General features: G+C 36.4%; 2 protein-coding genes across 4 annotated transcripts; both read left to right on the top strand.

The window, feature by feature from the left end:
• Positions 1–1,050: 1,050 nt before the first annotated feature.
• On the top strand, positions 1,051–9,401 carry commd3 (COMM domain containing 3). Its single transcript, XM_088322184.1, has 8 exons — positions 1,051–1,221; positions 4,926–5,037; positions 6,241–6,304; positions 6,379–6,413; positions 7,202–7,262; positions 7,361–7,417; positions 7,508–7,561; positions 9,293–9,401. Exons 1-8 carry the CDS (start codon positions 1,083–1,085, stop codon positions 9,350–9,352), a joined length of 582 nt encoding a protein of 193 aa, XP_088178310.1. The 5' UTR covers positions 1,051–1,082; the 3' UTR covers positions 9,353–9,401.
• A 1,875-nt stretch (positions 9,402–11,276) lies between these two features.
• Positions 11,277–22,863, top strand: bmi1a (BMI1 proto-oncogene, polycomb ring finger a). 3 transcript variants are annotated; one of them, XM_088322191.1, is made up of 10 exons: positions 11,277–11,677; positions 16,043–16,171; positions 16,245–16,341; positions 16,421–16,476; positions 17,973–18,020; positions 18,317–18,428; positions 18,506–18,548; positions 18,623–18,721; positions 18,794–18,874; positions 22,457–22,863. In XM_088322191.1, the coding sequence occupies exons 2-10, from the start codon at positions 16,060–16,062 to the stop codon at positions 22,703–22,705; spliced, it is 897 nt and encodes a 298-aa protein (XP_088178317.1). In that variant the 5' UTR covers positions 11,277–11,677; positions 16,043–16,059; the 3' UTR covers positions 22,706–22,863. The 3 variants fall into 3 exon arrangements, with proteins under 3 accessions (XP_088178317.1, XP_088178318.1, XP_088178319.1); XM_088322192.1 differs by lacking the exon at positions 11,277–11,677 and adding an exon at positions 12,764–12,926; XM_088322193.1 differs by lacking the exon at positions 11,277–11,677 and adding an exon at positions 13,245–13,357.
• Positions 22,864–25,847: the final 2,984 nt, after the last annotated feature.

Genomic DNA, 25,847 nt, shown 5'->3' with positions numbered 1-25,847 from the left:
AAAAAGAAACAAAATAAAAAATAAGAAGTAAAGCAAGAAAAAATGAATAAAGCAGGAAAATGAAAAAACTTGGGAAAAATAAAAACAGCGCCAAAAAATGGAGGGAAAAAAAGTCAAAACTGAAGGAAAAAAATAAAAAGACAAAAGAAAACGAGAGAAAAAGAGGAAAAAGTCAGAAAAATACTAGAAAAAAAGACAAAATTGAAAAAAAAGTCATTCATTTTAATAAGTGTTATACCAATAATAATGTAAAACTATGCACAAAATCTATTCATCTTTTAAGCCAAGCTACTCAGAATTTCTCAAAAACACCCAAAACAACAAATACAGACTATTCAGTGCAATAAAAGCTCATCGGGAAAAACCTGATCCCTAAAAAACACTGTCAACATATATTGGAATTTTTACAAAACACAAAAAAGAGAAGATACAAAACAATTTTCATCTTTTTTTACATAAAACAAAGAGAGGTGGAGAGAGAGTGTGGGAGAGAGAGGGAGAGAGAAATAGATCAAGAAAGAGGGAGAGAGAGTAAAAGAGAGAGAGGAAGAGAGAGGAGAGGGATGATCAAGAAAGAGAGAAAAATAAAAATTAATAAGTAAAGATAAGGAGATAAAAAGATAAAGTGGGGGAAATAGATAAAGAGAGAGAGAGAGAAAATAGATAAAATGAAAGAGAAATAGAAAAAAGAGAGAAAGAAAAACACAGGAGGAAAAACAGGGAGATAAATAGACAATGGGAGGGTGAAAGAGAGAGAGCAAGATATAGAAAGAGAAAGGGAGGAAAGTAAGATAACGAGAGAGGGGGGGAGATATGAGAGAGAGAGGGAAATGGATAAAGAAAGAGTAAGAGAGAGAGAGAAATAGAAAATAAAGAGAGAGAATAGAAAAAAAAGAGAGAAAGACAAATAGATAAAGATAGGGAGGGAGAGCGAGAAAGAGAGAGAGAAAGAGAAAGAAATCAAATCGCACGACAAAAAAAGGAAAACCGGCTCCTCTCGTTCACTTCCAGGAGTCGTCTCATTGCACCCTTCCGTTCGCAATCGACACAACCCTATCACATTAGCCTCGCCCACTCTCAAAATGGAGTTGACGGATTCCGTGCAGAGAGGACTCCAGTCCCTCGGCGAGGCGTCTTCCGTCGACGACTCCGTCTTCCCGACTCTTGTGGACGTTTGCTTCCGCTCTTTGCGTTCTTCTAGTCGGGACGTCAGCCCGCTGGGTGAGTTACGAGACGTTTTTCTTTTTTTCCTTTCGCCTCCTTGTGTCAATGGCGAAATTCGCGTTGTCCTCATAGTAAACAAACACACCGGAAGTTCCAATTCTATAATTCAAATATTAAATGTGCGTTCTTTGATATTAGCATTAAGCTAGCCCGAATAACTTCATTTCACCCAAACAAAGCCCCCCCAGCCCTTTTTTACTGGAGCTGAAGGTTTGCATTCACATGCTAATAGCCATTGATTTCCATTCTGCACGTCAATCAATTCCTCTGCGTCTACACCGGGTTCCATATTGGCCCTCAAAGTGCTTCTGTAAAACAGCTAAATTTCGGACTGAAACGAGGCTGCATAGTTCTGGTCTCCATTCCATTCACCGGTTTGATGTACTTACATATTCAGTCACAAACATTCTCCATCTACAAGTCAAATATCTAAACAACGTAACCATAAACCAAAACAATCACTGCATTTTCCGCACAAAAGGCGCACCAAACTATAAGGCAGATCCCCCTCAAAAACGGCCTTTCCAGGCGTGCATTTACATGCACTTCAACCAGGATTCAAGCCATTTAAATTCTTAAAAAAATACTATCCATCCATCCATTATCTTCCGCTTATCCGAGGTCGGGTGGCAGGGGCAGCAGTCTTAAACGGGAAGCGCAGACGTCCTTATCCCCAGCCACCTCCTCCAGCTCATCCGACGGGATCCCGAGGCGTTCCCAAGCCAGCTGAGAGACATAAGTCTCGTCCAATTTCTTAGGAAACCATCTTCACTTTGCACTCCACTCACCGAGGGCACTTCCCTATGGAGGGACCTCACTGGAGGGTTCTCAGGGCCAAGTGAGAGGAATGGGATTGGGCCATAGTCTCTCCAGCGTGTCCTGGGTCGCCCTCGGGGCCTCCTGCCGGTGGGACATGCCCGGAACACCTTCCGAGATAGGCGTCCAGGAGGCATCCTTATCAGATGCCTGAGCCACCTTAACTGGCTCCTCTCAATGCGGAGGAGCAGTGGCTCTACACAGAGTCCCTCCCGGATGACTGAGCTTCTCACCTTATCTCTAAGGGTAAACCCAGACACCCTGCGGAGGAAGCTCATTTCGGCCTCTTGTATCCGGTATGGTGTTCTTTCGGTCATAACCCAAAGTTCATGACCATAGGTGAGGGTAGGAACGTAGATCGAGAGCTTTGCCTTTCGGCTCGGCTCCCTCTTCATCACGACGGACCGGTACGGGGTCCGAATGACGGCAGACGCTGCTCCTCCTTGATCTGCTACCTTATCGTGGTGGAGGAGTTTGTGTGTCCCAATGATCCTAGGAGCTATGTTGTCGGGGGCTTTAAGCCCCTGTTAGGGTCACCCATGGCACACCGGTTCCAGGCCTGGCCCCCTCTTGAGCCAGGCCTGGAGGCGGGGTCCTCTGGCGATTGCCTGGTGGCCGGACCTTTGCCCACGGGGTTCGGCCGGGCACAGCCCGAAGGGACGAGGTGGGACCCTCCATGGGCTCACAACCTGTAGGAGGGGCCAAAGGGGTCGGGTGCGCAGAGAGCTGGGTAGCGGCCAAGGGAGGGGTCTCGATCCCCAGATACAGAAACTGGCTTTTGAGACATGGAATGTTAAAAAAAACCAATGCATCAAAATCTTCAAGGATTACAAGAACCCATACGAACCTTGAACCGCTATTTAGATGGCTTTTACTCTTTTAGCTAGCTATCCAGCTCCCTTTTAGTTTTTTACCTGAGTATAAACTATACATTACAATAATATTATCATTGATATACTCATATTTGGCACTTGGCTGTTCCTAGGGTGTCAGTATCAGTAGATTGTTGATCTGGGACCCTACCAAGGCAGGGTTCCAACCAATGATCCCTCTAATTTTCCACGGGTCTGAGCGTTCACACAAAGTCGGTGAGCAACGCTTGAAACAATAGTGAGCAACCATAATCCCAAGTGTGGCAAGATAATTAATTATCAAACATGTCCAAAACTTGACATCAAGTGACATTTTGCTGAGTTTCCGGCAATGCAAAATTATTTTTCTCTTTTGAATGAATTGACTCATGTATTATTGCAAAGGTTGTACGGCCTACAAACGTCGTCAATTCTTTCACACGATATCCATTTCTTTTCATTTCCTGATATATTTTGTCGCATAATATTAACATTTTTGGGGGCTTATTTAGTCGGTTGAAAGATACAGAACTGTACTTAATCACATTTTTTAGTGGAAGTACAATGTTGGCAACAAGATTCACTTGATACAATTGGAAATTATTTGAATGCAACACAAACTTTTTCTTCTTTTTTCCGTGTTTTTTTTCTACTTTTTTTAAATTCCTTTAAAAAAATCTCATTGTGTTTACTTTTTCCGAGCTGTTACTTTTTTCTTTTTGTTCTCTCTACTTTTTTCCTACATTTCTTTTTCTAAATGTTTCCTTCTTTTTTCTCTTCTTTTTGTTTCTTTCTCAGCTTTTCACTACTTTTTCATTTTGGTATTTTTTTCTTTTTTGTTCTATTCCCCCCTTCTTTTAAGTCATTTTGTGCATAATTTTACATAATATTTGGTCATGTTGGGATTAAAGAAGCAAAAACAACCCGAAGAGCCGTTTAGGACCCGAAAGAGCCGGTTCCTTTTAGTGAGCCGAGCCGAAGAAGCCGGTTCTCGACCAACTCTACTAACTTTACTCAACTTCGTTCTACTCTGACTCGACTTCAAAATACCGCATTTAGGACACAACGTCAGCAGGCTAGATTTTCTTGTGCGCAGAGAATATGCGAGCAGTGCGCAATTGCGCACGCGCGCAGCTTAGAGGGAACACTGGTTCTAACCGAGACACTGGCTGCTGGGGTTAGCGCTCCGGGCTAGTGTGATTCCCACGAGGGAGTTGGCAAAGAGAGGACAAACTAAGAAAGATGCATTCTAAAGGAGATGTGGAGCTCTTCTGGAGTCCATTTCCCACATTCTGTGAATACGCCGTGAAAGAAATGAGAATTGCTAAGCACGACAAGATTCGTGACATGTCAGGAAATGTAGCGGCAAATGCTGGTTGGGTGACTACAAGAGAGTTCAGGGTCACCCTGCCGGACGAGACCCTCCAAATACTGGACTTGGTATGCTTAAAAGGCTGCCTAGCCTTTGTCATTGATGTTACCATAAGATACAAAATGGAGGAATTGGTATTGGAGAATGCAAGGCAAGAGAAAATCCAATACTACTCACCCATTAAAGTAGCTGTGGAGGAGCAAGAGTCTAGTGTATCCAACTGTGTAAAACATTTACTCTAAAACACACAATAATGCCGACAGATAGAAAATAAAAATCCGCCAAAAAGCATCTCCGCATCAATGGAAGTTCCTTGTTGTTAGCCGTCTGTTTAGCCCTAATAGCCGGTGAATACTAAAAATAGCCCACTTTCTTTACCTTAGAATGACTAGCCAATAGTGACCAATTCAAATGATGATTGACACATTGGTTATCCAATGAAATTCTGAATGAATTAATATGAGGATGTCCCTATTGTATTCAAACTAGACCTGGTAATTAGTGTGCGTAATACCAATAGTGATTCATTTTTGAATGAATAAAACGATAGAAATGGCGATCAATACTTTTCAAAATAAAGTTCTGACTTTCTCCCCAAAAATAAAGTTATATCATCCATGTTTGAGGGTCTCACACGGTTTTTCTGTGTTTTGTCATTTCAGACGAGCCTGAACTGAATCAGGTGGACAAAGTCCTGCTGAAGCTGATTCACACTGCGACCACCACTTTCATCCTAGAGGCCATCAAACAAAACGCAGATGATTCAACCATAAGGTCAGTAATACATTTAGACAGCATTTTTCAGGACCATGTGCATTAATTTGACCAACAGGTGTCTCTTTGTTGTGTTGTTTTTTTCAAGCTGAGGGCTACATTTTGTTACTGATTAGCTTAAATGGTTACTATTATGATTCACATTCCTAAAATAATATCTTATGTCATTACTATGTTGTTACTATGTTATTACTGGGTTGTAATTAGTACAAAATTAGACTTGGTCAACCACTAAAACAACAGGCCAGTTTGAAATCAAATTTCCAGGAAAATCACCATGACCCATTTTGAGAACCTGTCTGCGTCCTACTCGGGTAAATATTTTGGGGTCACCACGTTGGAGACCCCTGTTGTAGCTATGTATGATAGTGCTAAAAATCACAAAGAAGAATACAAACTACAGAGACTTGAGGATACCAAAACGCAGCATTTTTTCACTTTTTTGTACAGCCCTTGATGAAAAGGAAGGAAAGGGGAAGGAAAAAGGAGGGAGATAAAGAAAGCAAACAAGAAAATACAGTACAAACAAGACAAGATGGGAGAAAAAAGAAAAAAGGAAAAATAAAGTAAAAAAAGAAAAGGAAAGACTTATCTCCCCCCTTTTATGTTCTCTTTTTTAAAGAACAGTAAAAGAAGGATAACATTGATTGTAGAAATGACAAAGGAAAAAAAGAAAAGGGCAAGAAAAAAGGAAAAAAGGAAAGAAATAATGAGTGTATGAAAATAAGAGAAAATAGGGAAAAGGTCGGTGAAAAAAGAAACAAAAAAAATTAAAAAATGATAAAAATGAAGAAGATAAAATAAAGTAAAAAATTGAAAAAGGGGAGAAAGAGAAAGAAGAAAAATCCCTGAAAACAATTAAAGAGTAGAAATGGGAAAGGGAAAAATTAAAAGGCAAAACAAATGAACAGAAAGAAAAGAAAATGTAAAATGGATAAATAAAAAAAAGAATATAGGAAAATAGAAAAAAATGAAAGGGGTAAACAATAAAGAAAAAAAAGAAAATGGAAAGAACAACTATGGAAAGGGAAAAATAAGTGACATCAGCTGGCTCTAGGTGACCCTCATGTGTACAATTCATGCAAACCTAAAAATATTTAGAAAATGGCCATTTAAGAGTGATAATACTTCATGTATTGTTTTTCTTTAAAACGAAACAACACACACACTGTCCCTTTAAGAATGTTTTTTTTCTCATTTTAGCTCCTGCCTTGAGGATCTTTCTTTCAGTTCGGAAAGAATCGAAATATTCTGTTGCTGTTATCAGGTGACAAGCAGAACACTATATGTTGTCGACAAGAATTGTATTTCATTCTAATTTTTTTATTTTTTTTGAAACAGAAACACAAAAAGGAGTTGCAACAATTGTTAGCAAGGTAAGAAGCCCTACCATACTTTCTGGACTTTAAGTCGCTCCGGAGTATAAGTCGCATTTCGGGGGGAAAATTATTTGATGAAACCCAATATTAAAAACATAATGTCGTCTTGAAAGGCAATTTTCAGTAACATTTTAGCATGAGGATCGTGCTTACTATTATTTTCACTCCAAAACACTCAATGCAATCAAATTTTTATTCTTTCTTTTTTCCTTCCTTTTTTTTCTTTTCATTTGTCTTCCTTTTTCATTTAATCCCCTTTTATCTTTTTTTTTCTTTTGTTCTTCATTTTTGTCTGTAATTTTTCTTTAATTACATCCTTCCTTTTCTTTTCTTTTCTTTTTTTTCCCTTTTCTTTTTTCCTTCTCATTTTTTAATTTGTATTTTATTCCTCAATCTTTCTATTTCCTTTCATTTTTTTTCAATGTTTTTCTGTCTTTACATTTTACTGAATTTCTTATTTCTTTTTCTTTTCTTTTTTCCTTGGTGTTTCCGCCTTTCTTTGCCTATTGATTTTTTTTCCCCTTTTTATGTTCTCTTTTATTCATTTGACCCATTTTTTTCTTGTTTACTTGTCCCCCTTTCTTTTTCCTTAATTTTTTCTTTCTTTTCTTTCGTTTTCTCTTTTTTCCGTTTTTCTTTCATTTTCTTTCCCCCCCTTTTCTTTTAAGGATATTTCAAATCTTTTTCTCTTTTTCCTTTCCATTTTTTTCGAAGTTTATAGTCATGAAATCTTTTGAGTGTTTTATTTATTTATTTATTTATTATTATTATTATTTTTTAAATAGCATCGGAAGGCAACCAGCTCACATTACCGACGCGTCATGGCGCCTTCAATATCACGTGAAGGTACCTCATGAAATTATGGCAAATAACAATAATAATGTATATATACATATATAATATATATATATATTTATCACACTGTTACTTTGTTTCTATGTCAGAATGGACAGGTGGATAAGATCAACCAGCCCTTCTACCTAATATCCCTCAACACGGAGGTAAAACAAATGTCTCATGAATTTTTCTCTTAATATACACAAAACATGACTCTTTTTTTTAATTTCTCTTTTTTTTTTTTTTTTTACTAGAATAAAGGTCGTCCTGAAGATGTTAACTTTACCTGCAGTATGGAACAGTTGCAGGTAAACGAGAAAAACATGGCAATCCAAATATCGATATCATAGATACTGGGCGAGTACTTGGATCCTATCTATACTATTGGCTGGGGATCGATAATGTCTTTCCATTTTTTTTACTATCAATATAATATATTTTTGTTGGGTCGTTAGATTACAAATAACGTCTTTATTCACGTACAATGTACTTTTTATTTTTTTTAAATCAAATTTTGGCAATGATTGATCATGCGGGAAACACCGCTGATTATCGGGCGTGTTGATTATTGCCACTGATATTTGAGAATTTGGCCGAAATCTGGATCGGAACTTTTATGTATTTGACTGGACGATTATTCAGGCTCAGATACAGCCAAGAATCTCTCCCTCCCTTCCTTCCCACTGTCTCGGATGCTAGCCACCTCGCGCCTCCTGATTGGATGAGCCACCTGGGGCGGAGCCATTGAAGCAGGAAGAATAACGTTAGAGCTGAGCAAACGGTAGCAGCTCTGCTAACTCCCGAGTCCCAACAAGACTGCTGATAATATTTTGAGTTTTAAAAATGGTAGAAAAGTGTGTGTCTGATTAAGAGATAGCGTACAAAGTTTAGGTAACTTGTGTTAGGGAAGCATGTTCAGCTGGAAATTGATACATTAGCTCTTATCACAACACTAGTTGATCAATTAAGCCTGTGTGTTTGTTGTCTGTGTTATATAGTAGTTAAATCTCCGTTATATTGCCGTTTTTACTCTGAATCTTTTGTTTAGTCGAAGTATTTTATCTGTTCTAGTGTTACAGGTTCCAATCATCGTTTTTTTAGTTTTTTTTTTACACCATTTGCTTCTCCTGACTTCATTTCAAAGTATTTTGCAACGTTTTAGTCGCCATCTTGCTATTGTCGTATTAGTACTTTCGTTACAACGTTGCTTCCTTAGGTTTGACTCCCTTGACTTTTGTTCTGAAAAAGTCGGTATACAAATATTTGTATATGAAGTTGTTAAAGTCTGTATTGTAGTTTGTAACAAAGAAACTTTTAGCCTATAGGATGCGTTTATCGTAAATATGAACTACTCAAGGCAAGACAAATGGACTGAACTATTCAATGATTTATGATTCAGATTGGTATTGACTGATACCATACTGCATTTACTAGAAATCAAGGTTTGTGGGTATTTCAACGTACGGGTTTTGAGATTGTACACAACCTACTGTATATTCGTATGACTGAATACTTCATAAATGTGAAAAGTACAAATACAATTAAAAATATATACATAATTATGAATATCATTCAATTGCATGTAGAATTAACTCATCATTGTGATGTATATAAAATACACATATAAATATAGATATTTATGTAAAAATATAGAAACAATCGGTATACTTTTGCGATACTTTATGCCAAGGGTGGGAAAACTACGGCCCGTGGGCCTCATTAGGCCCATCAGTCTAATTCTCACGGCCCGCCAAATGAAAATGTTAAAAATATGATGATAATTTGTATAAAGCGGTAAAAAAGTACAACTAAGGAATTTTTTTTTTTTTTTAAAGATGACATTTACGAGATATAAAACATCGGTATCAGATAAGTTGTGCTCGATACTACCCTGTATTTCCTTGGATCAGATCGATATCAAAATTCCACGTTTCGCTTACCCCCAATGCTCATTTCCTGGTTGTTTTTCTATTTACAATGCAATACAAGCGGTGTTCTGATCACCTGTGATACTTTCCGTGTGCTTTATTCCTTTTTAGGACATGCTGGGGAAATTGAAGGACGCGGCGAAGAGTGCGGAAAAAGCCAGTCAGTTGTAATCACGATGAAAGAAGTTAAAAAAAAATAAAAGTTATTTTGTAGACATTTGTGGAGGAATCCGATTCTGTTGTGTTTTCGGTCCATTAATATTTGTTTTAACGTCGAGATCTTTAATTGTGTTGCGTTCAGGAGCAGACGAAACTAGCGAATGTTAGGGTCTTAAACGCGCCGCCCGGGGCCTATCGTGGCTCACGGGATGAAAGTTTGAGGCCCCTGCCTTCACTTGAAAGTTCAAAGGATCAGAGTGTGTTATGAAGCGCCTTCTGGTGGTACAAATCTATTCATTTAGACAATGTATTTAAAAACTGAGAAAATATACATGAACTATGATATTCCCCCCCTTTTTTCTCCTTTTTTTCCCCTCCCTTTCCCGTCTTTTTCTCTTTGTTTTTGTCCTTTTTTTTTCTTGTGGACATTTTCCTCTTTTTACTGTCCCTTTTCTTCTTTTCTTTTTTTTTTTAATTTTCTCAATATATTTCTTTTTCTTTTTTTTCTTTCATTTTGTCAGTTTTTTTGTGTGTTTTTGCCATTTATCTTCTCAACAAAATGGTAATTTCTGCAGCTTTCTGTTTACTTAAAAATTAACTTTTTGGTTTGATTGTTTAATGCTAATTTTATTTGTAAAAAGCATAAGAAATTAATTAATTTACCGCCAGTTAACACTGCAAAAAAACAACAACTAAATATTCTTATTCTACTCCCAAAATCTAATATTCAGAATGTTTACATGCTCAAATTGATTGAGTGATTTGTGATGTCATTTTCAGTCGACAATAAGTGAGAAAGCCTTTAAATTCTTTGAGAGTGGTGCTAATGTTTTTGTTTGTGATTCAGTATATTTGTCTGTCCACTCAAGAAAAGGGGGAATGAGTTGAGACATGACCACCGCCTTTTTCAGGCAGTCAGGTAGGTTACACTAGATGTGAAAAATGTCTGAATAAATCTGATTTAGAATATTTGGTCTGTTGACTCAACATTCTTTCCCAGAATGACATTCCACTCTCCCAAAATGACATTGAATACCAAAACCATATTCTAAAGGCAGTCAGGTAGGTTACCACGGATGTGAAAACGACCAAATAAAGCTGACTAGGCTTTTTTATTTTATTTTGCTGACTCAATAGCTTTCCCAGAATGACATTAAACATCAACACCATATTTTTAAGGCAGTCAGGTAGGTTACCCCTATGTGAAAACGACCAATTGAAGCTGACTAGGCCTTTTTTGATTTTGCTGACTCAGTAGCTTTCCCAGAATGACATTCCACTCTCCCAGAATGACATTGAATATCAACACCATATTTTAAAGGCAGTCAGTAGGTTACCCCTGATGTGAAAACGACCAAATAAAACCGACCTGGCATTTTTTATTTTTCTGACTCAGCAGCTTTGCCAGAAAGACATTCTACTCTCCCAAGCCAGAATGGAAAACCCAAAGAGTAAGACTACCCAAAAAAAGGTGACAAAATTTGTATTACATCTCAATGCCAGATTTAGGATTTTTTTTCCCAAAAAACTATGTTTGAACAAGAAAAAAATACTTTAAAAACTACAAAATGCCTGCCAATTGAGTATAATGTATTTTTTGAAGTATGTAGCATAGCCCTTTATGCTAACCTTGTTCTGTTTTTATTTTGATTTTCGAATAAAGTTTTCATTCATTCATTCAACCTTAAAGGGACACTGCATATTTGCGAAAGATCCTGCCATAAAACGCAAATTCCAACCCAAAAATACGGGTGGTGTTCTAAAGGTGCTCAGACATTTAAATTTTTCATATTTACACTTTATTCAAAATGTACTTTATCGGGAATTCGTACTTTTATTTTGAGGGTTTTACAAATAAGAGCAGCCGACAGTAATTCCAACGCGCCCTTAAACTCTCAGTCACGTGACTTAAGAGGAGGGGGGCGGTCTCAGCGCAAAGCATTTTGGGAAAGGTTTCAGTTTTCACGGGAGCGCGCGCACCCGCACAGGAGAACGCGCGCCCACTACAGCGGCTGCTTTCCACTCCGGAGGAGGCGGGCGAGGGGCCAAAAGCGAAGCCAAAAGCGGGCTATTTTGGAGGCAAACTTACCGCGGACAAGTGCCGACGGAACCCAACCGACACCGGACTATTTGGAACCGCGTCGCCGGAACAAAGTACGCGGGGGGCCCCGCGGAGGGCGGCGTTGGCTTACTTGCCTCCCCCGCGTGATATGCGTTCGCCTCGGCCGCTGACAGCGTCTGTTGCCTGCTTCAAGATGGCGGCTGGGCTCCGCTGCTGATTCGCCTTCGCAACTTTCATTGTCTCGCAGACGAACGCGGACGAAGCCGGCACCGCAGGTACGCTGCTCCCAAACGGAACCCTTTACGGTTCCGTCGTGTGTGTTTTTTTCTTTTAATGAGTGAGGGTCTTTCATCCACCCCCACCCCGCCCCCATCACCCTCTTCGCCGATCCAGCGGCGGATGTTGAGGCTTCGCAACCGACGTGGAGCGAAATGTGTCTGCGCACTTTCTACTTGGCTTTACCGTGGAAAACGGTTCCCGATTCGGGTTGAAAGCCGTGGAAAGACGTATACACGCAAGGGATCTGGAGCGGGCGTTGCATTCGCGTGGTTTGGGGATTGTTTTGCGTGTTTTTGTTCGGGTTTGTGGTCGACTCGTGAAGGATTTTATACATCTTCCACCACTCGTGCCTGCCCTGAACTTTCACTGCTCATTGAATAAAGGCACAGTCAGTAAATAACTACTCAATAAATGTAAATTGTATTCAATCGTATAAAATCCTTTATAGTCAAATGTATAAAATCCTTCACTCTCCCGGGATAATAGCACGACCGACACGTTCGAAGGTTTGCAACCGGGCGTGTTTGCTCTGATTTTCCTCATTTTATAGAATTGTGAAGTTTGGAAGGTTATGATCACGACGTGGTGACCCGTGTGTCTTTGATTGTCGTGTTCTTTGACTTTTTAACTTGAAATGCATGGAAATGTTCACACTCGTGCGCTAGACCGATTGCCTTTGTTAGCGTTGGTTTAGTTGACATCGTGCAGTCTTTCATTTCTATTTATTCATTGAAATGAACTCTGACATTTTATAAAAGATTGTGTGTGTTGCAAAATATTCATAAAACTTAAATCCTGTATCGCTGATTCAGCGCGCGTGTCTCACTTCTCATTTCATCTCCAGGACTTGACAGTTAATGTTTATTGTCGTTCTATTTAAGAAGTGCTGTCACACGTCGTGCTGCATTTTTTTTTCTTGTTGTTGCATCATTTTACGATCTTTCCAACGAAAAAAACTGCGTCAATAGGGATTCTGTGGGTTTTTTTTTATAATCCGTAGAAGACGTCAGTCTCTGAGTTGTCGGCACGACCGACACTTTCAACCGAAAGGGTTTGCTCTGATTTTCCTCATTTTATAGAACTGTGACGTTTGGACGGTTGTGCTCACGACGTGGGCGCCTGTGTGTTTTTATCTGGTTTAATATTTGACTTGTTAACTTAAATTGCGTGGAAGTGTTCATGCGGTTGAGATTTCGAGGGTTCGGAAGCGATTGGCTTTGTTTGCGTCGGTTTGGTCGACACCAGGTAGTGTTTAATTTTATCATTTGATTGAAAACAGTTCTTATAATTCTGATTGTGTGTGTTGCAAAGCTGACCCCCCCAAAAAATCAGAAAATTGCAGTAGCTCCGATTCCACGCGTGTGCCGCAATTAGAAATGTTCTCCCTTTTCATTATGCGTCCACGAATTGACAACTTTATTGTCACTCGATTTGAGCGTGGAGTGCTTTCACACGCAATTTTTGTTTGTGCAGCCTTTTATGAGGGAAAACTGCGTGAAAATTGATTTTTGTGCGTGGATTTTGGGGTTTGTGGACTCTGCTGACGACTAACACGTTCCGTGGCTTTCATCCGGGCTGGGATTGCTGCTGGAATCCTCATTTTATTGAATTATGAAGTGTGGGCTTCTGTGTGTCTTTTTTTGACGGATTCTTCGACTTTTTGACTGAAATTGCATGTAAGTGTTTGCACTCGTATACGCAAAACCGATTGTTAGTGTTGTTTTGGTTGACAATGTGCAGTGTTTATTCCAATCCGGTGATTGGAAGGAATCTTGACATTTTGCAATTTTATAAAATACAATTTGAGTGTGGAAAAGATGCCAAAATCATCCAAATCGCGTGGTATGCTGTTAAACGCAATTTTAAATATTCTCTTTTCATCTTGGCAGCAAATGATTTTTATGAGAGTGTGATGTACTGTTAAAACTTCGTGGTGCATTTTATTTGTGTTTGCAGTTTTTTATATATATATTTTAACGAGAGAAATGCGTGGGACGGTATTGTTTAGTGTGTGTGTTTTTGCCCGTATTTGTTGTCTCGGCTGAGACTCCAACAGGTCGCATTTGTTCCAAATTTCATCATTTTATGGAATTATAAAGTTTCGAAGTATCTGCTCACGGCATGGTCGCCCGTGTGTCCTTGTTTGACGTTATTCTTTAAAGTTAAATTGCATGAAAGTGTTCGAGCGTTTCAGCTTTAGAGATGGTTCAGAATCGATTGCCTTTGATTGCGTTGGTCTGGTGGACACTGTGCAGTGTTTATTTTATCGTTTTATTAAAATCCATCATAAAAGACTGGGTGTGTTGCAAAGCTGCCAAAATGATCAGAAATTGGTAGTTCGCGGCTCATTTGGTGCCGTTAAATGCAAGTTGAGTTTTCATCTTTGACAGCTAATGTTTATTGTTGTCATATGCAGCGTGGAATGCGGCCACACGCCGTGCTGCATTTTTTTTGTATGCTTGTGCAGGCTTTTAAGACCTTTCTAACAAGACAACTGTGTGGAATATGATTTTTGTGTGCGTTGTATGCGGGTTTGTGGTGAAAGGCGACAGATGGGTTAATAACCTAAAGGGTTTACTCGGAGATTACTTTTATGTTATAGAAAAATGAAATTTGGGAGGTTGTGCTCGCGACGTGGTCCCCATATGTCCTTATGTGACATAGTATTTGTCCTTTTAACTTAAAATCCATGGAAGTGTTTGCAATTCTTGCTTGGAAACGAATGCCTTTGTTAGCTATGGTTTGTGTAAACCGTGCAGTGTTTAATATCGATCTATTTTTGATTGAAATGAATCTTGAAATAGGATAAGTTGTGTGAGTTGCCAAGCTGGCAAAATAATCAGAAAATTGCGTTTTCACGATTTCTGATTAAATGCGTGTGTTGCAATTAGTAATGTTCTCACTTTGCATTTTCTGTCCAGAATTTGACAGCCAATTATAAATTATTGTCCTTTTATCCGTGGTGCATTTTTGTCCCCCCTGCAGATTTGAGTTCTTTTGAAAGGGGGAAAACTGCAAATTCTACGTATTTATTCTTTGCTCTCACTCCAATTTTCCACGCGTAACATTTCATCTTGAATGAATGAATGAAAACTTTATTTGGAACATTATAAAATAAAAACAGGCCAAAAACAATGACTCAAAAACAAAAATGATGTTAACATAACATGTTCGAAAAGGGGTAGTAAGAAGCAGACGCTTATTTTCCCTAACCCTTCATCTTCCCTTTTGATTACATTTTACAGATAGCTCCTCTTTTGTGTCTAAATATAACAAAATCTCAGATATACAAATTATATAGGTCAGATATCAATAATTCTAATAACAATAGTCACATATTCTACACACTAATCATCGTAGTACCCATCTATTAACGGGATAATGCTAGACGCACTAAAAATCATTGTGTCACCAATTATAACAACAATAGCAATGACTGTTAAGATATGATAATAGTAAAAATAACAACAAGGTTAACTATAGTTGTAAACGTCGAATTTCCATACATGCATACAATAACCCAAAGCTGTAGTTTTAGTGTTGCCATTGGTGGGGCATTGCGCATTTTCTAAGTGATTGCGTAATATTGGCGGGGAAAACGATGATTCCTCGATCTTCGATTGAGACTTGGGGATTTGTTTTTATAGCCAATCACATAATTTGGTGGGGACAAAGCAATTATTGCTTGATATTGGTGGGGACACCGTAGAAACATAATTTGAGAGTATGCGCCAAAGATAAGTCCACGTCCGCCTCAATTGTTTTTTTTTTTTAATTTCAAAAGTGATTAAATTATTTTTACTTTTCTCTTTTACTAAAATTTGGTGAGAATAAACACTTAGGGAAAAAAATGCACGATTTAATTGAGATCTAATTTAAACACATTCCTCCCCCCGACACAATATCGCAGACGCGTATCTGGGTTTTCGTCCTCTTCTTTTACATACGCGCTACTATTTCTTCATATATTTTTTGAAATATATTTATTTTGTCGTTGGTGATTTTCTCCATGCATGGGAATCGGGTTTAATTGACGATTGTGGTCAGCACGGAAACGCACAGCTACTCGCTGACGCGTTGAGTTAATTATTTTGGATAACAAAGTTCATAAACTAGATACAAAATACGTATTTTTTTGCGTGTCGCATGCGTTCTCCTACTGACCTATCGTAACCTTTCCGAAATATTTAACTCGATGGGGGACGTCCCAAAAGCTTTTGTAAAGAAGATTTATGACGTTTATGATCAAATTAGCATAAAAGATTATGTTGCTTTAACACAAGTTAAGCAAACACTGTTTTCTTCCAAATGGTGCCCTGGCTGTCGATCATTATTTTTTTTCTGTGTGCGTCGGTTTTCAGCCACCATTTTTCTCATCATGCATCGGACGACGAGGATAAAGATTACGGAGCTCAACCCGCATCTCAGGTGTGTCCTATGCGGGGGTTACTTCATCGACGCCACAACTATCATCGAATGTCTGCATTCATGTAAGGCGGTGCCCGTATCCCCTTTTATGTGATATTTTTTTGATTTTTCATTCCAAATGTTGTGGTTTTGCAGTCTGCAAAATGTGCATCGTCCGTTACCTGGAAACCAGCAAATATTGCCCGATCTGTGACGTGCAAGTGCACAAAACCAAGCCACTGCTAAATATCAGGTGCGTTAAAAGGGAAATGCATAAAGTCTGCGGGGTGGTTTGAAATTTGTACCGAGTCCCTTTCTTTTTCTGCCTGCAGGTCTGACAAAACGCTGCAGGACATAGTGTACAAACTGGTCCCGGGCCTGTTTAAAAGTAAGAACTTTTACAGTTTGTACGTGCGTTTAAATGCACGTGTTTCATGGTTGCCATATTTACTTTTAAAATGATTAAACGAAGCCACCGTATCAAATATATTTTAAATCATTTAATACTGTTTTTATTTAGGAAAAAGGGAATACGAAAACTGGTTATCACGAAAAGGGATTGCACTAGTTAGAATGCACCATTTTCCTTGCACTTTTATGATAACATTTAAGGCAGTTTCTGTATTTTTTCTCCAAAGTCCTCATTACGGGTTTACCCTGGAGTGCCGTGTCTAATCTCGTTGCACACAATGTTTTGCCACGTTCATATAAATGACACTAAATAGCTTTGGTTGCCAAATTTTCCTCAGCATGCTTCTCAAATGGGTTTAAAAATTCAATACGAAGCCATCATTGATTAAAATATTCCAAACTATTTAATAGTGTTTTAATTAGGAAAATATGACTACTTCACTAAAATGAAGGGTTACAATCAACGTTCGATCTGGACCCACAAGGAGAACATTATTATTATCATTATTATTATTATTATTATCAGGATTATATTATAATATGTAGTAAACATTAATTGTATGTTTACGCCTAATATTGAGGCTCATTTTGCACATTTTAATATTTTTTTAAAATATGTTACGTTTGCTAAAATGTCTCCAGTTCTATTGGATTATTTTATTTACCCTTTTTAATATTGTAATGAAATCACCTAATAGGGCATAGTTATTTTTTTCTTCAACCAAAGTGGAAAAAACTGTATACGTGGTATGCTTCTTAAATGGGGTTTGAAATTCAAAACGAAGACAACACGCGAAAAACATTGAGAAGCATTTATTTAATGGTGTTTATAAATATATTGTTTAAAGTTGTTAACAAAAGTCTACAGTGAGATCATTTGTATTATGTTTTAATATGTAGTAAACATTAATTTTATGTTTAGACTGAAAATGTGGAGGATAATTTTGCACATTTTGATTTTAACTAAACTATTTTATTTTTGCCAAATATGTCTAGTTCTATTTTTATTTATCTTTAATATTTAGTGTTTTTTTTTGGTTATGTGATGGGGTATAATTATTTGAAGTATTTTTTTTCTTAAACTTTATAATTGTGAAAGTCAAAATATATTTAAAACGAGCATAACTTATTACATACAATGTAGGATTTTCTTTTTTAATTTCCCTTTTTTGTCCAATTTATCTTGCAAATATTCCAAGGAAAGCCACATGCAAAAAAAACTAACGATGTTGAATTAATCCGACAAAATGACCATATGAAATATTTAAAACGAGGGTAACAATTTATGTACTTCATTTTCCGAAAGGACATTCAGTGTAATATTTTTTTTTATGTTTTTGAAATCGGAAAACCAATATACAAATTAATCTGCAAAATTGAATTTGAGAAAATAACTATGAAAACGTATGTTTCCTAACGTTAAATATTTTCTTTTGAGAACCAATTTAGATATACTGTTATTTCTTTGGACAGATGAGATGAAAAGGAGAAGAGACTTTTATGCTGACCATCCTGTCGAAGGTGAGCACTCAATATTGTGTTTGAAAAAGAACATAAACAACACAGAATTGATGTACATTGTATTTTCCTTTGATTGCATACTTTTTTGAATACTGTTTCGAAGTTCTTTTAGAAACACTCTACACCAGGGTTGCAAAGATAATTTTATCGGCGTTTTATGTTAATGACAATAAAGATAATCTTGAAAAAACTACGTTTTTACTGTCCTCCTATACAGTGTAAACACTCCATAAATTAAAAAAGGATAACTTTAACTAAAAAAAACCCCGATGTTTTTATTTTTATTCTATACTTAGCCTCCAATGGCTCCAACGAAGACCGAGGAGAGGTGGCAGATGAGGACAAGAGAATAATCACTGATGATGAAATCATCAGCCTCTCTATTGAGTTCTTTGACCTGAGCGCCAGGTAAACAGTGGTTACACGTTGTGACTCCAGCAAATAATTGATCGTAAATGCATGCTTTTTTTTTCGATTTTCCGCAGACTGACTGCAGGACTCGAAGACAAGAATTCAAGCAAAGATCAGGTTTGCACCTAATTCTAGAGACCGGGACCTTCGATTTTGATCCTCAGATAGACTCACCTTTAATTGTGTCGCAGATGGCGAATAAAAGGTACCTGCAGTGTCCAGCTGCGATGACCATCATGCATCTCAGGAAGTTCCTGCGCAGCAAAATGGACATCCCAAACACATACCAGGTCTTCCCTCGAATTGTATTCCGATGTATTTAACAACTCAAACGACTTTAACTTTTTCTCCTCTTTTTTTAGGTTGAAGTCATGTATGAAGACGAACCTCTGAAAGATTACTACACGTTAATGGACATAGCATACATTTACACTTGGAGAAGGGTGAGGACAAGAAATGAAAGCACACACGTTTGACTTGCTTTAAACAATTCGAAATAACTTAAATTGGGTTAAGAAGGGGACTGGCCCATTTTGGGGGATACATGTGGCTTACTCACTTGAAGAAGGGTTAAGAAAAGAGGTGGAAACAAACAAATATTTCAAATTTTACTTAAAAAATTAACTCAAAAGGGTCAAAAAGGTTATTGACTCATATTTAGGTTACACGTTAATGGGAACTTAAAAAAAGCACACATCAAATTCTGCTTTTTTAATGAAAACAACAACAACTTAAAACTTATCTCGAATTAGGATAAAGTGGAGATTCATCCAAATTTCAGAAATAGTTTAATTTAATCTTTTTAATTGTTTCAGTTATATCTCGAGCCATTGAAATCTTGACGGTCAATTATATCAAATACAAATACTGTACATGCATTTATTTGCTTTTACTTTCTTTAGTTGTGCCAAACGAATAAGCCACAATAATGTCTTTTTTTGTGGGTTATCAATCTAATTTGTTTGGGTAATTTTAGGTAATTAATTTTATTTTCGTGTAGTTATATTTATTTGATTCTATTTAATTCAAAAGCCTGCTAAAATATAGAACCCACAAAAAAGGTCTCATACGGATTCATTTTGACCCAATTTCCTTAAGCTGCCTCTCACCCCGGAATTCAGTTGGTTATCTTTTAAACCACAAATATTGTGATCCAAAGAATTGTTTGCATTTATTTGATTAGTTCCAAATTCTGGTCAAATGAATAATCTGCAAAAAAAAGTCTTGATTTATTTTTTTCTCTAATTTGAGCGCTAAAATGATTCGTTAAAAACTCAAAACTGTTACTTTAGTCAATGATTCGACTGCTTTAATGAAGCCCAATGTCCCCCAGCCCAGGAAAAAAGGCTTAAAAACGTGTTGCTCAGTGGATTATCAATTGGTTCTTTTGTGTATCCTTTAGGTTTAATTAAGCAAATTGTCACCATTCATTTAATTAAATATAATTAAACACACAAGTATAATAAGTAACCCAAAAATGGGGTTGAATTGTCAGGAGCTCAACAAGACACACATTCGTTTTCATAAAAAGTTTGGTGTTACCTTATTTAATGCAAGTCATTTTAACAGATAGATAGATAGATACTTTATTCATCCCCGCAGGGAAATTCACATATTATATAATAGTTTCATCAAACGAACCAGCTCCAAAATTGGGCTGCTTTATTTATTAAATCCAATTTTTAAAGCGATTACATTGGGTTAATTGAATAAAATGTTTGTATCCAGTCATGTCAAATGACTATTTAAAGAACCCCCTAATTTCGTGTGCTTTGTTGATTTAACCAATTATTCCGTGCTGAAATCATTTTGGTAAAACTCTATTCGGTAATGTTTCGGTTGAATGAAAAATCACAAAAAGAAACACACATTTTGGGTTAATATTTGTTTTTTTATTAGTACTGTTATTGTTATTACTATTAATATTATTGTTACAATTATTATTATTATTGAATTAATCTGCGCTATTTAAAACCAATCAATAGCCAGAATATAAATGAAACCCTCAACAATCGTAAAACAATTTCCAAATTGTTTTATATATATTCTCATTTTTTGTGTCCTAAAAAATAGACTCCTTGTGATTTAGGGCTATATAAATAAACATGACTTGAAACAAGGACTCAAAAAAAAAACGAGGAATCATTTTTCGTTTATAAATGAGTACATGAGAGAGAGATATACATTTTATTTTATTTAAAAAATAATCATTAAGTGCATGTATATTTGATAATGTATATTTATTGTACTTTTAACGAATAAACCTATTAACAAATACTAACACTTGGTTAAGGATTGGTCCAAATTTTATTTTGGAGGGGACTTTTGTTGAAAAAGTTTTGGTCCTTTTTATTTATTTTGAATTATGTTCTTGAAGGGACAGTGTATGATTTAGCGCCGTTTTGTGGTAAAAGAAATAATTAATTTGTTAATATTGATTTAAATATACTTACACACACACACACACAAATGCTATCAATACATTAGCTATCATCTAAAAATGCTTGTTTCTCAAATACTGATATTAAATTTAAATACTCCTGAGCTGACATCATTTTCTGCCATCTTGCTGCTAGGGGTAACCCGAAAACCTGAAAAAGGCTGGCCAAGAAAAATACACAAATTGATGCGTTTTGGTCACTATAGTTTGGATTCTTCTATTCTTCGTACCCCATTGCAAAACACAATACAGCGACACCTAGTGCCCTAATACGTGCTGTCCTTTGTAATAATAAACATTTAGGTCATTTCAAAAAAGCATTGAAATGTGTTTTTGTTTTCCTGTATAGAAATAGTGGCTAGTGCTTAAAAAAATCGGTTTGAATAATATACTAAATTCCAGTATAAATTACAGTATACTTTTTAATTATACAAACTATTTCTATGTTGATATAATCACAGCAGGGGTGGGCAAACTTTGAATCGCGGGCCGCATTAGGTTGGAAAATTTGACCAGGGGGCTGGTCCTGGAGACATATCCAATTTCTCTTATTTAGGACTTGATAAACACGCGTAAGCATTTTAGATTTTTTTTTTATATTTGCTAATGAAATTTGAATAATACTATATTAGTAGGTCACTTTTTTAAGAACAAAATTTGATATTCGATTTTGTTGTTACTGGGGTTGTATTTAGTAGTGTTTTTGCAATATTTCTGTAGTATTAATTTTGTAGTTTTTCCTGTAGTATTGACTGTAGATCAGCATTCAGTCTCAAACGTGTGGCCTGTGGGTCATTTCTGACCACAGGAATAATAGTTTGTAGTTTACGCCTTAGTATGAATTTTATTTTAAGTAAAATCGATCCATTCTATTTTTAATGCTTATATTTTAATATTCTTAGATCTCTTTTAGTGTAGAAAATGAACTTATTTGCTGAATCATTGATTTTATTTATCACTTACTAATTCTAAAACTGTTTTCTTTAATTTCATAACTCATCTTTTAAGTGGAACAGTGGAATGTTTTATCCGACTTTGTTTTGGACAACGCCATTTGGCCCGCTCATACCTGGTGCAGATGTATTTTTGTAGTAGAATTTCTTTATTATATAATACTATTACTTAAGTAGTATTTTTGTCATCTGTGTAGTATTTCTTTTTTCAAAATGAGAGCAAAATGATCTGCCCCTGTTTTAAGAACTAAATATTTAATTTTGTAGTGGTTCTATAATATTTTTGTATTATTTCTGCTGTAGTATTTTTGTAGAAGGGACAATGGGTACAAAGTTGCAGCCCAAAACATACATTTCTTTTTATTAGTAGTATTTATTTACGATTGTATATATGGTCTCATTATGCTTTAACCATTTTCATCCAACCCCAGATTAAAAAGCGTTCCTGTCTGCATGTGGCCCGCGAGGCTGTAGTTTGCCCAGCTTTGCTCTACACTATTTATGGTTACTATTTTTCATTACGGGCAAGAAGTTTCACGATATAGTGCAAATTGCGTTTAATAACTATAAAACAACGTAAACGAAATGGCAACTCTGACGTCATTCTTCTCGACTGTTTTGCACATGCGCAGACGGGCCCCCTCCCGCTCCAGTACAGGGTCAGGCCAAGCTGCAAGAAGCTGAAGGCGGGTCACGTGTCCCAGGAAAGCCCCGCCTCTAAGAACGGCCCCGCCTCCCGCTCCCTACCCGACAACGACTCCGCCAGCGACAAAAGCAGAAATCCAGTGGTGGCCCCGCCCATCCCGAGTGACGTCATCGGGACCCCAGGCCGCCCTTTCACGCAGAAACCCCGGAAGGTCTCGCTGAACGGTTCCGGGTGACGTCTTTCGACCACGCCCTCTCACTGCGTCACCATGCCAACGTAGAGTTCCATTGTATAGTCTTGTCATTTCTGTAGTGTATTTTAAAATAAAAGGGGAAACTTGGATGGGGAGATTTTTGGGGGGCGTGGAGGAAGTAAAGCATTTATCCTTTTTAATTGTTGTTTTTTTTCCTTGTATTATAAACAAAAACGGGCTCGTTTTCATTTGCCCGCTTAACAAAACAGTTTGGTTATAATTGTTTCTCGTGTGAATATTTTCGATGCATGCTTGTGAGGCCTTATTTTTACAGAAGTCTTCTTTTTGTGCCAATTTCAAATTTTTTTTGCCTTTTTTATATTTATTTTTTTAAAGAAAAAAAAGAAAATGGAAGCGTCTTGCACACGGAAAAAAACACCTGCTAATTTGTCAAAAAAGGCATACAAAGTCGATTAATTGAATTTCGTTTCCTACGAAAATAAAATAAAATAATGTGTGAAATTCAATTCTAAGAAAATTGCCTCGAAAATCGAAATTGTTTTTCGATTTATTTTTGTTTTCCTTGTGCTCCGCAGCGCCGCCAGAAGGCCCGAAATTCAAGCAGAGATGTCATGACAACGGAAATTTTATGTATCTACAATAAATGTTTTATACAATTTCACATTCTGATGACGTCACGACCTTCACTCGTGCCAAAATGGCGATTAATTCAATTAAAAACGTTCTTTAAATGTAGAATTTAATTCAAATAGAGCCAACGACATTTTACAAAATTTCCTTTCGGTACGATTGCGTTTAGCGGATTCATTTCCACTAAAAAATGGTTTTCATGTTAATTGTGTCACTGATTTCAAAATAAAGTACTCACATTAACTGTCAATTTCCATTTTAAAATATAATATTCCCCGATTATTTTTTTTCAAACAAAGTATTTGAACTTTTGATATTTTTGTTCGATCATTTATTGAAGTGGAGCCAAAGGATGCATTAAAAAAGTAAAGGGACAGTGTGTAATATTTAGCGTCTTCTAAGGGTAAAAAACAAACAAAAAAGACGGTGATTAAAACAAATATGCAAATAGACATTAACTATCATATTAACGTACATTTAAAAAAATCTCCCTAGGCCGAGAAATCTGAATTAATATTATAAATAATATAATAATACACACTGACCCTTAAAGTATCGCCATTTTCCCTAGAAAATAACCCGGTGGATATTAATTTCCACTGAAAAGGTTTGTCATAAATAAAAACGAAATAAAATAAGCAACATAATCATTTATATACGTAAGCACATCGCTTCACTTGTTTTATTTTGTATTCAAAAAATACTTTTTAGGTCGTACTTCTAATTATTATTTTCTTGTACAAAAAAGCAACGCATCATTTTTTTATTACACAAAGTTTTATTTTGTATACAAAATACATTCTGGCTCATAGTCCTAAATATATGTATTGTTAAAATCAAATAATACTGCATAGTATTATATAAAAATACTAAATGAAACGGGTTTTTTTGTGTACAGGTATTTTATTTTAGATGCACTATTTAATAATTTTAGCACCTTTTACTTTATTTTATTAACTTATTTTATTTAACATCAACCCAATAATGTTTGAATAGAAAATCAATACCAAAAATGGATCATAATTCCTCAAAAAAAATGTGTTCTTTAGTCACTGATTAGGATTATAATTTCTAATCCATTAATTTAATACCTAGTTAATTTATTTTATTTTTCCCTTTTTATTTTGGCTATTTGTTATGTCTATATTCTATTCTACGACCACAAAAACTGTTCATTTGTCAGACAAAAATGATAGACGTTTCAAATGATCCGAGAGGCCTAATTTGTGGCCCGACAGCGTCATTTTTAATACGTTTTATGATCTTAATCATTTAATTTACAAGGCTACCTTAAAACTATTTGTAACACAACACTTAACAATTAAAAGACAGCACAAATTGGGTCGAACGTAGAGTGGTTCAATACTAAATGAATTCAATTCAATTTCCTGGGCTGATTCGGGCAAAATTGCCCAATCTTTTAGGTTGTTCTAGAAAATGCTTTCGTTAAAACAAGAGATGATTTGTATCATTTAATTATATGTATATATATCTTCCAGTATGCTGTATATATATATATATATATGTGCATGCTTGGGGAGTAACGGAATACATGGAACGGCAAAAAAGATGTCGGCAAGCTGTTTGGATTTATTTTCATTTTGTTTCTGTCGCATTTTATGTTAGTTTTGCCGGAGATCAAAGAGATCAAAGCCAGGAGAGAAAGCTTCCCACGTTTGTGAGTCATAATTTTATTCATAATTAGTTTCTTTTGTCTTTTATTTGCATATTTGGTATTGGAGTAATCCAAAAGTAATTGAAAGTAATCCAGTTAAAGTAACCCTACCCAACCCTGTATATATATATATATATATATATATATATATATATATATATATACCCAACCCTGTCTATATATATATATTATCTTATTATATATACAGTGGAACCTCTGTTTTCGAAAGCCTCTCAGTTCGGACAAATCGGTGTTCGACCAAAAATTTCGAGAAATTCGGTCAAAAAATCGGAGTTCGAACGCCGGTACGCTAGGGTGCGATGCTGAGCGGCGTACGGGTGTTTTAGCCCCTAATTATGCCTCAGAAGAAGGTCGGTGCAAGCAGGACAGGTGAAAAAAGACAAGTTGTTTGTAAAACTATTGCCTTCAAGAAAGACATAATAGCTAAATATGAAAGAGGTGTACGAATTTCCGATCTTGCTAGTGAATACAGCATGGCTAAATCTAAAATCAGTACGATAGTAAAGAATAAGAAAGCTGTGAAATCGAGTGATGCGGCTAAGGAAGTTAGCGCTATAAGCAAGCAAGCAACTGCCGCAAGTTTTGGAAGAGGTTGAAAAACTTTTGATGATTTTTCTCTCCCCACCGTGCACCACAAAGGTAAGAAATCCTATTCATAATCCTTTTTTTATTTTTACACGTTCATGTTAGCGTAATCTTTCGTACGGAAGACATTCAGGGTGTTGGAACAGATTAAAACGATTCTACATTACTTTTAATAGGAAAAACGATTTTCGGTGATCGACCAAATCGGTTTTCAAACAGGGTTCTGGAATGGACTATGGTCGAGAACCGAGG

This window comes from Urocampus carinirostris, chromosome 18 (genome assembly GCF_059441175.1).
Source record: "Urocampus carinirostris isolate Australia breed hairy pipefish chromosome 18, RoL_Ucar_1.0, whole genome shotgun sequence".
Taxonomy (NCBI): Eukaryota; Metazoa; Chordata; class Actinopteri; order Syngnathiformes; family Syngnathidae; genus Urocampus; species Urocampus carinirostris.
The sequence above is the reverse complement of the archived record's forward strand: the minus strand, read 5'-3'. Positions and strand labels throughout refer to the sequence as shown.

Coding starts and splice junctions, on each gene's coding strand:
- bmi1a (XM_088322191.1), top strand. CDS start 16,060: ATGCATCGGACGACGAGGATAAAGATTACGGAGCTCAACCCGCATCTC. Junction 18,021..18,316: donor TGCTGACCATCCTGTCGAAG/GTGAGCACTCAA, acceptor TTCTATACTTAG/CCTCCAATGGCTCCAACGAA. Junction 18,429..18,505: donor TTCTTTGACCTGAGCGCCAG/GTAAACAGTGGT, acceptor GATTTTCCGCAG/ACTGACTGCAGGACTCGAAG.
- commd3 (XM_088322184.1), top strand. CDS start 1,083: ATGGAGTTGACGGATTCCGTGCAGAGAGGACTCCAGTCCCTCGGCGAG. Junction 1,222..4,925: donor TCGGGACGTCAGCCCGCTGG/GTGAGTTACGAG, acceptor TTGTCATTTCAG/ACGAGCCTGAACTGAATCAG. Junction 7,263..7,360: donor GCCTTCAATATCACGTGAAG/GTACCTCATGAA, acceptor TTTCTATGTCAG/AATGGACAGGTGGATAAGAT.